At 29.4% G+C, this 14939-nt stretch overlaps 1 protein-coding gene across 1 annotated transcript in view; it reads right to left on the bottom strand.

The window, feature by feature from the left end:
• Positions 1 to 8148: 8148 nt before the first annotated feature.
• LOC113552886 overlaps positions 8149 to 14939 on the bottom strand; it is a 146572-nt gene continuing 139781 nt past the window's right edge. Inside the window, exon 5 of the mRNA XM_026955885.1 lies at positions 8149 to 10920. Within this exon, the coding sequence (XP_026811686.1) occupies positions 9570 to 10920 (1351 nt within the window). The 3' untranslated portion in view covers positions 8149 to 9569. The remainder of the gene's footprint in view (positions 10921 to 14939) is intronic.

Below are 14939 nucleotides of genomic sequence, written 5' to 3'. Positions count from 1 at the left end.
TACAACTAATATAAATTATTATGTTAAATCAGGGCCCGTTAAAATAAATGTTTCTAAAATAAAAAATTCATCTACACACTTAACCTGACTTATGCACAGGTAAATATTTTATTTTGGTTGTAAAAGTGAAATATATTTATTATTTAAAATGTTTGTCTATATTTTATTATTAGTTATTTAGATTAAAACGACATAAATTGCTATTTTTATTGTGATAATCGGTCAGCGTAAAAGAAAAATGCTTTTGATCTATTATTTATTAAAAATAAAAAGAACGCATAAACACCGTACAAACTTCTATCTCAAATTATTTTATTCAATTTCGATCTTTGTTCTTGAAAAAGAAAATAACAACAATAATAAAACCATTGCGGGTCAATCGGTGGCCGCGGTAACTGAAGCAAAGAAACGAAAAACGAATTTTTTAAATTACAATTTATTATATTGCTCTATAGTATTTTGCCGTTCTAGGTAGTTGGCGTAAAGAAATATGAATAATTGTTTTATACGTTTTCAAATTGCCATCGGAAAAAATGTAAATCCTTGAACGAAATAGCGAGGAGAACAAATTTTATATAATTTCTATGCTGAAAAAAAATATAGCTAAAATACTTAATATATTCATGGTTATGATTATTTAACGAAATCAAGTAGACATAAAATGTATGGATAAGTTTGCTCAATGCTCATATAAGTATAATCGTTTTCATAATATTATGAAAAATACGTAGATAAATAATATTGCGTTCAATGGCCATATATTTAATAAAAATGTCATTTACGTGTTATTAAAAACAATGATATTGATAACCGAACGTTGTAATATATTTGCATTTGATAACAGATTGATATATAGACTATATATATTATATGATTCCGCATAGATCATAATATATAAAAATAAAAATATTTATTTTTTATAGAATAATTTTTTTGTCCTTATTTTTTTTCTTTTTATTCGTCTTATCACTTTAAATATATATTGTTCCCAAAGTTTATTAGATAAAGAATTTTTATATTGTGTATTTGTGTAGTTGAGTATAATATTCTAATGATATTTTTAACACGACTTTGATATTAAAAAAAAAAAATTAATTACCGCAATTAAAACTAATTATTTTTTTTTTCAAGTAACACTTCTATTGTTTAAGGAACTACATCTAACAAATTGTTGTGAGTGATGCTACTGTGATGGTATTTTGTCCTCAGTTGCTCACTAAAGACAAAAACAACTATCGATATCTACAATTAAGTCAGCGCATCTTTGCAAACAGAGTTTGTTATGTGATCAACAAAATCCATCAGTTTCATCGATTACAAATTTATAATTATAATTCAAGACAGAATGTCGATTAGAGTAAAGGACTAAATTTGAATTGAACAATAGTATATGTATCGCTATTTAATCATGTCTAAATACTGCAGTAAATAAAAAAAATAACTATTTTCCAGGTTATTTGCCAAATATCTAAACGGCTTACTACAAAAACTAAAATTATACCTAAAAACAAATACGCCTCACTTTTCCAAATAAATGGAGAAATTCGAATGGAAATCCATATTTTCCAACTACTTCCACTTGCACCACCAATATTCATTAAAGTTGCTATACATTTTCAATCATTCTGCAACATAATTTTATTTTTATTTTGTAAAAGATTGCAGGATTACTGGATAATTTTCAAGGTTATATAATGATTTTAAATTAACTTGTTACAGAAAATTTTCGCTGAATACGGCATACATACCTATATTATAATTTGATAAATTAACAATTTCAATTTTAATATTTTGTAAAATAATTATTATTTTACCAGCGACATTGATCTTTCAGTTATCTTAAGTGTTACCTAAAGATATTTAGTAATCACTATTATACAGATTAATAATTATTCACGTTTGGTAAAATTAAGACGTGAAAAAAATCCAAAAACACAGATCTGTATTCTTTATAATTTATTTTATTATTTCAACAACAGATAAATTCTTAATTCACAAAATAATAGGTATCATTTTCTGTATTGATGCGTATCAAAATAAAATCGGAAAGTTAGACATTATGTAAATAATAATTATATGTGTATTTTATTATATAGAATAAAACAACTTAATCTTAAATCAACGAATATTTGCCTAAGAATATAAATCTATTATTATATATTTATTTATGCATGTATATTTTTTTATGTAGCAAGGGCATTTTTTAATTTTTGTGAAAATCTTTTGATTTTGCATTGTTATCCTTGAAATATTTAAATTAATACGATAAAATTAAGTACGAATCTAAGTTTTTATACGAAAATTAAATGAGATAATAAGTTCTTTAACAGAAATAAATTAAGTTCCTGCTTCCTACTTCCTACTTTTTAATAAAATTAATAAGTAATTTACGAGCCGCATTAGAAATGAATATCAACGGTATTGTTAAAATATAATTTTTAAATTTTACATCATTCAAAATAATAAAATAAGTTTAAAATTATAAAAATTAAAAACTTTTTTAAATAAATACTATTATTAAAATAAGTACTATAAATAGCACAAAAATAAGGACATGTAATACAGTAAATACAAATTAATAAATTAAAATAATCAATGATTATAGTTTTAAAAACTTTTATTTACCCATTTATGTATCTATATGAAGTGGATGGGATTTCAAAATAATCCAGAAACATTTTATTACATTATTTTATATTGTGACGTTAATACAAAAATGTCCTACTAAATACTTAAAATGTGATTTTTCTAATAAGAAAAAAAATATAATTTTTAAATTTTTATAATTACATAATAGTTGTTACTTCAAAGTAAAATAAAGTTGAAAAGGAAATTTGTTTTTTGAATTAAAATAAATTATAATATTTTGAGTTAGGAATATTTTGAAGAAATTTACATATTATCTTAATATTGTATATTAAATTTGTAGGGTTATGTAGTTATTACTTACTTTTCCTTACAATATAATTATACCTATTAATATCAGTGTATTGTGTTAAATATTTTTTGATAAACTGATTTTTTTTTATGATTTTATAAATTATACTAAAGTACCCACATAAATTTTGTATATAATAAATATTATTATATACTCGATAAGATAAGAGAAGTTATGTTGTGCGATTTAATCGTAATATTAATTGTGTTAAAACTTCTAACCAAAATAATTAATACATCATTATACATAATATATTTGTGCAGCTCAGATATTTTTATTATTGATTGCTCTTACATTGGTTTATACAACTCGACGACGTAACTGAAATGGAAATTTAATTTTGTTAATGAATTGTTATTTTTGATGACTAAAATGTGATGTGCATTTATCTATGTGTATATGTATATGTTTTAGTTAATTATTTTTTAATTAAAAAAAAAAGTACGTGTCTATAGTGAAGATAATAATATATTGTATAGTAAAAGCGTACAAAACTTTTTGACTTTAATAATCGTATTAAAACGAAAATTATTCGTTTTGTGGAACGCAATTTTATCGCATCGTTGCAGTTACCTGTTTAATAATATCGCGCACATTGAATCGAGGTTATATAATAAAATACTGTGAAGAGAAAAAGGTAGGAAAAATAATAACAAACAAATGTATTATTCTGACGTTTATTTTATTGTAAATTAATTCATCACATCTTATACGTAAATAATTATTGACAAAACATGTTTCGTAAACTAATCTAAATAGATACGTTTCGTTTGAAGGAGAGCAAACAATAATATAAATATTAATATATAAATTTATGTACCATCGATTTGAAAGCGTAAAAAGGAAAAATAAACGTTTATATTATAATATTTATATGTATCAGTAATAATAATAATATATTGTTTTGCGAATACGATTCGCTTAAATAAACTATATAAATATGAAATGTATATTTTATATAATATTTCATCGTTCGGTGACGATTAAAGTATTATCATTATATTTTTCTTCAGAAACACACATAAAGACAAATTTTCACAACGTTTAACATGACGTCGTAAGCTTTGGATGTGTCTCTTTTTAATGTTTTATTTCAATATACCTTTAGAATTATTACGCTTCGTAAATCGTTCACCGCATACACTGCAGTGAGTACACATCACGTCATACATTAAATTATAATAATATTATTATTGTAAATATACGTCGAGGGTAATAATTGAATCGATCCCGTTAAATAAATATTTTTGACAAAAAAAAAAAAAAAACGATATTTACACAAACATAAATAAGTATAATTATATCGATAAACATATACATAAATAATTATAACATTTTCATATTTATACTGAAAATTGCAACCTGTTTGGACCAATTATTTATACAAAAATATTGTTTGGTATTATACGATCGTTCATTTATAAAATTTGATTACTCATTAATTTAATATTGTTTATTTATTGGCTATATCCTTTTAATTTCATAGGGAAACACTACCCGTTTCAACTCAGCTACCTATTGTGTTAATGTGTTGTACTACAAATTAATAAGTAAATTTAATCTGTGACTATATCTTTACTTTAAATACAATTGTCTTTCCCCAACTACCCGCAATAATATTATTGTTCAAGTTAAACCATGATAATTGAAAATGAATATATAAAAACACAATGCGTATGATTTTATAATTGAATAGTGCATGCACGTTATACTAATCTGCACTATTCAATCAAAATGTTTTATTTAAGTTAGTGTACGTCATGCACCATTATCTGAAACGTAAATATTATTCCAGTGGCTTTTTTGTTTCATCACGAAGAATTCGCGTTCTACCAAAATGTTGGTCATATTGATATAATTGAATATTATATTATTATATTTGAATAAGAAAAAAAAACTCTTAAACATATTGAAATTAAAAAAAAAAGTTATTCAAGACAATTTAGGAAAATATTTATTTTATTTATCTGTATATATTCATACATTTTTTTTTCATTTTATAATCCTAATGTGAAATAACTTTTTTTTTTTTTTTTGATTATGTAATCATTTTTACATTAACTAACTCCACGCTCTTATAAATTATAATCTATAATTTTTTAGTTTACGCAAAGTTTGATTTATATTTCGAGTAAAATGTCTCTTCTTGTACACAGGTACATAAAAGGGTATTTTGGGTTCATCCCGCGGGGTGAAAGAGATAACTGAAAATTTAAATGTTTTCAAAAAATGTAAGATTAGTATGTGTTAGCTTATTTTAAAATATTTAATTATTTTTTGCTCTAAACCTGTCTTAACAATTTATTGATCTAAATAGTGTTTTTATAATAATTGGTCCAAACGGGTATAAATATATATAAATCGTTGTGTAGTATATGAATATTACTTATTCTAATAAACATATAAGACTCCTTGAGTACACACCGTGGCGTCAGATTTAACAGTATTACACTTGTGAAAATATACAAAAGTAACGAACGCGGCTTTTTAAACCGTACAAAATAATCTTATGCGTTTTTTCTTACACAAGTTTTATTTATTTTCGTAAACTCCACATAATATATTAATATATAATTATACTAAATATTTTTTTCTCAAATAATCGTTAAGGAAAAAAAAATAACACAGTATTTACAACGAATTTTCTATATGCTAAAATTATTTTGTACAATGTACAAAAACAAAATGTTCATTCGTTTTCAAACGAATATTTATAATAACATCATATCATATATTTATTAATAAAAATAATAAACAATTTATGCTTTTTATATTTGTCTTATGCATTTTTTATGAATATTTTAATCATCTTACTGTATAATATAGGTATGGAGTATACTGTATGGGAATGCCTTTTCGACAATATTGTGATGATCTGACGACGACAGACCGGAAATGGAAAATATTATTGTAATTTTCACGCGGAAGTTACGTGCCGCGACCTAAACGGGACAGGGACGCATTTTACTCTTACAGACGATAAGATTTCACATTGTCTAGGGAGCAAAAAATCACATTGCGCATGTGTACATTTTAATATATATATATAATATTATAGGATATTATATTTATGCATATTTTCATCGCTTCGTGTTTGCCAACTTATACCCATATCATATTTTACCTATGTCAACAACATAATGTCACGGTCAATCGGCCCAATGATGTTTCATATAAAATACATCGTAAGTTGTATAATTATAGTGTTGTGGAATGTTATATTTTTAAAATGTTTAATACGTTTCAAACGCAACAGTAATAATAATAACAATAATATCATTGATTATTAAAATGAAGATTTTTAATATTTTTAGTAGGTTGTTTTATCTATTCTCTATTGAAATCCCCTGTTTATATTGTATTTAGTATAAAATTGTAAATTTGTAAGCAAATATTATACTGTTTAATAATTGTATGAAAGTTTTTATTTAATACTTTTTCCAATATAGTGGTCGCTTTAATTTTAATTACTGTCATCATTTTTGTGTTATCACATTATTTATATTTATGGCAGGTTAATGCCAATAAATTAATGAATTTAATTAACTAACATTTATTCATTTAATGTTGAACCTATACAACTGAACGATGTATTAGAATTGTAGTATAGGGAATGGTAAACTATTTTACAGGTAAATATTCAAACGTTTTTCATAAACGTATTAAATTACTAGAGATATTGGACTAATGTCGAATTGAAGTGGTGATAAAAAAATTGTAAAAATGGGTATATTTTCGTAAGTTACCGAAGAGAGTACCGTAGGATCTTATACCAAGCGTGAGCTCTAATACTTGACTTATAATATGTTTATTTTGCGATCAGATTTCATACTAAAATTCTGTATGAATAATATTGATATTTCAATCATAACTATACGGCTATGGTGGAAATTTAAGATGGTTAATATTTCTAACCACTGTTTTTCCACATTGTATTTTATATGAAATATTTTAATAAATAATATTATTAGAATCATAGGAATTAACAGTGCATAAAACCGTACGTAATCCGCACTATTGGACTAATAACACGGTCTGACGTCACTCATCGAAAAGTGCATTAGCATGCATTATTCATGACGTACAGAGTCGAATAAAAAATCAGACAACCGGCGTGAAAACGATCATGACACCGTTAATGCACTGTCGCGAAAAACCGTGGTAGAAATATGGGAAGAAAAATAATAATAATCCTCAAATAATGCAACAATATTATTATTGTAAGAAAATGTTGAAAATCGTACGGAACGATCACCGCCGTTATTGTACCGCGATGTCTGGATGCCCGTCATAACATTATTATCGGGATTTATAAATCCACTCTTTCACAGGTGTCGGATAAACATTTTCTTGGCAATAAATCATTTTAAACGCAATTAATTACTCTACACGCGCGAGAACTGCAATATATTATTACGGAATGAAATGTTATTTTTTTTTTTACACGGACTACATTATTATTACGCCACCGAAAGAATACCCGAATATTCTAAAACGGTTTATTCACTCCAAACAAACATCGGCCCGCTGTATTGTGTGAAAAGAGATTGATACGTTTTATCGGACGCCTCGAGTACCCTCGTCACGCCCGTCCGTTCAGCGTGGTCCGGATTTCGAAACGAACATCAACAACAACAACAACAGCAACACTGTATTCGAAAGCTATAACCATCGGAGCAATGCATAGGAATTTAAAACGAAAATAGTTTGTAAGTATCTTTAAAAATCCGAAAACTGTCCGAACGGGATATCGAAAATGTTTTGCTCGTATCGCAGTCAATATAATAATATTATTAGTATTTTTTCAGCGGAGTAGACGATAGACGACAATATGACGATTCATTCAACCATTGACAATGGTGAACACTGAACAGACTAATGAAAAATGTTAAAAAAAAAAAATAAATAATTAACTCGTTAAGTGAACATAAAATCAGTAGAAATTGATAGCTAAAAAATAATAATATATCAATCAAGCTCGATGTTGTTAAGAAAAAAAAACTGACGATTTAATTTAAAAATAAAATACTCATTATTTTAATGCGTAGATAACGTCATAAAAAGTATTTGTGTGTATTTTTATGTTATTTTATTAATAAGCATAACAGAAAAATTATGTTATTATTGTATTATTACTACTGATCATATACAATACTGTGACGCATAGTATTAGATTATTTTTTTTTAATCTAAAACCATTTATACAGCGATTTATACATAAAAACATATTTAATTTTAACTTGATGGATTATTTTTAAATCAAATGAAAATTTTTAAGTTATTTCAACAGATAATTTAACTAGTTGATGTAGCTAGCCATTGTATATAGTCATATATACAGGTGCAATAGGTGCATAGAAATTTTGTTCATTGTTGGTTTCATTAAAATATGTTATAATTGTGATGATTTTAAATTACCTGAAAACATAAATTTGAATGAAATGTCGTTACGGTTCCGGACACATCACGAATGGTGAAAATATTAAATTTATATTATAATGATAAATACATCCTTACATAGTTAAAATAGATACTAACAACACACTGCGATTGTCGAACCAAATCCAACAAAATGCGATAATCTATTATAATATTGTAATATTGTATTTACGTGTTTGTTAATTTTGTATACCTATTAATTTGCTAGAGCGAAATTAAATTTCTCGATTACGTTATCACTAATATTATTCACATATGAAAATCATTCTGGTTTGCAAAATAAAACAAAAAATATCCGTCTAAAGTATAATAATATTATGCTATGTCGAAATGTCACAAGAAATATTTGACCACGTGCACAAACAAACATGTAATATTACGGAAAGTAAAACGCTTGATCGCTCACAAAGTATTTTTCGAACGGCAGAGGTTCCTTTTCACGAACAGTCGTATAATAATTTTAGTGATATTTTTAAAACGCTCAATTTATTCGTGCTATACTTTTGTTGACCAATGTGGTTTTAAAAATCATTGACAGTTTTAAATTTGTTCTTTACATTTTTCATATTTTGCAAAATGTTTTAAATTAAATTTATCCAAAGTAATTATTTAGCTTAGATGTAGCATTACGGAAACGAACATATTTTGCACAAGCCAAATAACTTTTAAATAACCCTGGAATAGGTTAAAAATAAAATAAAATGCCCGCGATATGATTGAAGAATAACTTAATTTTTTTCTCTCGGAATTTCAATACCAAAAACTATTGGGAATTGGCGGTAACTGCGCTGGGAGCCTTTGAATCGTTATAACGTTATTATTTGTTTTTTTTTTTTTTTTTAAATCTCCCTATTGAATTATTGAAGTCTTTTAAATTTTACAATTTAATTATATTTAACCGTTTAATTAACTCTGTACGTAATCATTCACTGTACGTTTGAGTGATTTTCGATTACTACGTATAAATATTTTAAACATTATGCTGTCGAAAAGCAAAGCGTATAGAAGTCGACGGATAACACTGATGTCACAAGTCGGGGAAAAATATGTTAACCGGTGCAGGTGATTGACCTAACAGTCATCTATAGCGAACCATCCTCGCGCTTGAACTACAACGAGATACTGTGACTTCCGGTGGCGACCATCGCGGTGACCGCGGTAACAGGACGGGTTGGCACGTGCACGCGTGCGTTCAGACCTTCCTGGCGGGCGGCGGGGGTGGCCACGAGTGACGCTTGCTGCGGCCGCGGTACTTGCACATGAGCACCCGCTTGAACGCCTGCCGGAACACCTTGTTGAAAATGGTGTAGAACACTGGGTTGACCATGGAACTGGCGTAGCCCAGCCACGTGACCAGGTCGATGAGGCCCTTGCTGATGTCGGCCTCGCAGTTGGGGCACACGGACGGCAACAGATTGAGCGCGAAGAACGGCGTCCACAGGAACACGAACGTGAAGAACACGACGCCCAAAACTTTGGTGGCCTTCTGCTCCAGCCGGATGATGCGACCGTGCCGGTACGAGTTGCGGATCATGACGCTCGACCGGTTCGCGTTGTTCGACCGCTGCGGCGTCACTGGCTGCTGCTGCTGCTGCCGCGACGGCAGGCCCAGCGTCGACCCGTACCGAACAAGCGGCGAATGACGTTTGCCGGTGGCCGACGACGCGGCCGCGGTCGGCGTCTGCTTGCGTATCGGTTTTTGCGTCATGGCCCGGCGCAATGGTTGGCCGCCGGTCGCGGGCGCGGCCAACGTCGTCGTTTTGGACTCGTTGGACGCAGCCGACCACACGGTCAACGTGTCCACGCGCGCGACCGTCTGCTGCTGTTGCGGATGCCTCTGAGGCGGAAGCGTCGCCCGTGCCGGTTGTGCCGTCGTCACCGGTGTCGACGACGCCACAGCTCCCGCCGTCGCATCGCCGCCGCCGCCGCCGCCGCCGCAGCTGTTCGCGGACGGGGAGCGACCGCGTCGTTGCCGCCGTCGTGGCGGCGGTGGCAACAGGCAGATCTCTTCGTCTAGTCCGGGTTTCCGTTGGTATTCCTGTTTGAGCAACGTGCCTACGATTTTCGGGCCACTGTCCGCCGCAGCCGTTCCGGTGAAGGCTGCCGAGGCGGGTCCCGCCCGGTTCCTGGTCAGTTCGTCCTCGTGAAAGCTCCGGACTCGCGTAGGTCGGCCCTGGTGTGGGTGGTGCGACTGATGCTCGTGGTGCGGATGGTGATAGTATGGGTGAAGGTGGTGATGATGATGCGGGTGACGGTGATGGTTGGGGCCATCGAATCTCCGGCGCATCGACTCGTGCAACGTGCCCGACCGTCGCCGCCGTCGCCGACGCTGCCGCTTGACCCGCCTACACCGCGGTGTCCCGGTGCAGGTGGACGCGTCTTCCGAGCACATCGAATCGCAAGCACCTCCCCCTATTATTACTTCTTCTTCTTCTTCTTCTTCTTCTTCTTCCTCTTCTTCTTCGTCATCAATGTCGTCGACGTCGCATAAGCCGTCGTCCTCGTCGTCGTCGTCGTCTAAGCCACCGCGGTTGATGGATAATCTGTAGACAAAAAAATAAAAAATAAATGTTTAGAAATCGATAAACGTATAATAACCATTTTATCAAACTGATATAATACTGATGTACTAGACGCTAACTCTCTTTATTTCTACTCGCGCTTTGTCGTGTTAACTACAATCGCGAAAGCCGTTAATATCTTCACTATGTACCTATAAACACCGTCAGGCCGAGTTGTGGCCATTGGTGGTTTGATTTAAGGATGAGATGATTCAAGTACCGTCATAACGCTTTGAGCACACTCGAGTGAAAAAATTTATGCCACTGTATAGATCAACTTTATCAGTACGTGACGTCCTATCCACGACCTTATACGTTTTCAAAAGTGACAACGTCGTTTATACCGCTACGATGTGGAAAATAATAAAAATTCCAATACATTGTCTATCAGTCTGTAATATGAAAGTATTTAATACCACCCTTGTCACTGAAGCATGTGAATTATGTTTATACGAGTGATTATGGTTTATTACAGTTGTCATTGGTTTAGAAAATAGGTAGTTGTAGTTCGATGATGACAGTGGTTAACACGTTCAATGGCAACAAATACCTTCTGACAATGGACGCAAACGCTCCAAGCCGATGTAATACAGAGTATCCGACGAATGTTATTTGTGTTTTTACTACTAACTAATTAACACAGAATAGAACTATCAAGAAGAACACATAGTTATTGTAAAATCATTAAATATCTTTCGCACACATACTGTATGATGTTTATATATACATATAAACAATGATTTATTATCTATCTCGCATGCTGCGTTTAGTACAATAAATAATACAACCAATTAAGCCACGATAAGTAGGTAACCAATCGTTTTTGTATTTATACTTTTAATTTACTTCGTATTTTATAATATATAAAGACCACCGCCATATTATTGATTTGCAACAATACCAATTTGTTTTTTTTTATTTTAGATCCAACACTACAATATCATTATTATGAAATTTAATTTTTTTGATAGTCTAAATCTAAATACTCTAAATACGATTAGCTAATCATATTACTACGATTATATATTAACCTATACATTTTAGTGATTTTTCTTTAAAAGAAATCGTTTAATTATGAACTAAACCACGCGGTCGCAACAAACAAATTATGTTGCAAATTTAAACTTTTGTATTTTTTTTAATGAATATTGAGGATCAGAACATAATGTTTTGCTAATAATTATATTAATTTTCATACATTTAATATAGTTTTTTTAATCTTAATACAAAATAATATGTTATGATAATATAATAACTAAATCCGTTGTGTATCGTGATAAATTGTCTTGGATTTATTATCCTCAATTCACTTTATCATTCCTGCGTAATATACCAATCGTCCAAGCAGACAAACCGTGGAAATCCGTTCTGTACAGCCGTACATGCTATAAAGTTGATATCTCAACTGTATTATGTAGGATGCGTGAAAAATATCTGCTATCACTCGATCTCGAGTTTATGAAAAATACTGCATATTTGTTTGCAAGTTTTTTTTTCAGCTCACCGACCTCCACCGATGGTTCATGGATAATAATAATAATAATAAAATCTCACACATTTTTTTACTCAATCCCCAGGGTACGCCCATGAAGCGAAAAAAATCAAACACTACACACGATTGAATTGCATGTACATAATATATATATATATATATGTATACCAATATGGGTTTACGGTCGTCTAATCGTCTGGAGAGTACATTTAATATATAAGCATATAGCCTGTACGACACACACGTGGCCTAAAACAATCGAAATCCGATCAGTTTGTTTTTTTATGCCACGTATACAAAAACAATAAGTCGACCGTCCTTTATATCTAACGTTGACTTTTTTTTACCCGAGAAAAATTGTTCGTGTTAAAATTTTATAGTGTGGTAGCAATATGGCAGATTTAGGATTTTATTTTTATTTTGTATAATTGGACGCGAATTTCTGCAAACAAAAAATAATTTTCAAATTTGACACATTGGAGTTTCCAAATGGCATAATTATAAATAATGATAATATTTTGTAGTCGGTTGGTTATAGCAGATAATATCTAACCTTAGGTATTAGGTATACATACCATAGAAGAATTTGGTTTATTATTTATTACGTGATTTTTTAAGAGAGGTCAATAGGCATATTCAGTGCCCAACTGTTTTATTATAATATGTATGTTAAAACTCACATTCCGATAATTGTATGTATTTAAAAAAGTTACGATTTTAAATACTTAAGTTGAGATTATTAAATGTAGATTAGGACATGCTTAAATCTATTATATTAATAAATTTATCATTAGCACCTACCTATCATTTTCCACAAAAAGGTAGGGTAACTACTTCACGTGTTAAAGAGTACTACTTTTTTTTATATAACTTTCTATAATTAATGGGATAAAATCAAAATGTGGGAAATAAGATTCAACATATACCTATTGGCTATTATTTATTTTTGTAATAATATCGATTTCAAATTACAATATTTTTTTTAGATTTCTTATCGCTTCACTAGATCAATTATTGAGTTAAAAATATAAAACACTGAATTACTATGATACACAAAAGTTAACGATTTTAAAACGTTGCTGCTTCATGCTTTAATTAAAATACACCGCCAAGGTTATCATAGAATATTAAATGATAATAAATAGATATTAATACGTATTCTTAATATTAAATAATATTTATGTATTAATAAATATTTGAAAAGATAATAATTATTATTTATGATGGTTGTTGGTTCATTTATACGGATATGATATATTAAAGTCTCTATAAGGTATAGGTAATACATTTTTATGTGCAGACTTTATGACTATTATACAACTTTAAAACTTGAAATGTGTAGCATAACCTATAAAAACAATATAAAATATATTTGTTAAAAAAAAAAATTAAATATGTAACCACGCAATACGTATGATTGTCTCTCTAATATATTTTATTTTGTTTTTAAATATTTTTAAACCTTAAATAAACTACCAACCAATTTCGTTTTTAAAATAATGATTTAAATACTTTCACAATAATAATATACTTAATATTATTTATTAATAATTCTTGATTTTTAGTTGTTTTTTTTTGTATTTATCCCTTATTATTTCCTATTTACAACATCCGATATTGCCTACAATTAATAGAATATTAAATCGATTATAAATAGAATATTTTTATCAATTTATTTTCATATTTTAATGACTAATTGACGAATGCAGATTATTGATGATCGTTTCATAATATATATGTTACTTCTAAAATAATTTAAATATTTATCAACTTAATTAGTTGTGGAAAGTCAGTTTTTCGTAGTCAATTGCGAATCGTACCCTATATTATATCCAACGAAAGTTCTTAAAATATATTAAGTGAAAGTTTAAAATTTAAATTACTTGTTCTCAGTTGGTAATATATAGTAACAAAAATATTATAACTTTTAGGACTTAGTATTGAAGAATATTATTCGAAATCATTATTTAACTTACAAAAATATAACAATCATTACTTGTTCAGCATTTCGCATTTGAATATTTTCATTTAACAGAGGATAGAAATAAATGTTTAGTTTTGGTCTAGACTCTATATTATTGTTTTAAAAATATCGTAAGAATGAGAAAGTTATAATACAGTATAAATAGGTATATATTTTCTTTTTTCTTATAGCTATAAAAATTGTATATTATATTTTCGGCTTTTGAACGTTTTTATTTTTTATCACATTTTGCAAAAAGAGTATAACGCTAAAAGCAATCAAATGTTTAAAAAAATAAACGTATATATTTATTGATATAGAACAGTTTTATTTATGGAACGCTGTACAAGTATTATCAAAATTTAAATTTACAAATAATATACGACGTATAAAAATTACACAACTTAAAATGTTAGGAATTATACATAGGTATTATTGGAATGATTTTAATAAATATATGATATTTGAATGAGCTCATAAGTATATATAATATGTAGGTACATACAGGTGTTATTCATTTAGAAAAACTTGTAAGTTGAGTAAGGC

Source organism: Rhopalosiphum maidis, chromosome 2 (genome assembly GCF_003676215.2).
Source record: "Rhopalosiphum maidis isolate BTI-1 chromosome 2, ASM367621v3, whole genome shotgun sequence".
NCBI lineage: Eukaryota > Metazoa > Arthropoda > Insecta > Hemiptera > Aphididae > Rhopalosiphum > Rhopalosiphum maidis.
The sequence above is the reverse complement of the archived record's forward strand: the minus strand, read 5'-3'. Positions and strand labels throughout refer to the sequence as shown.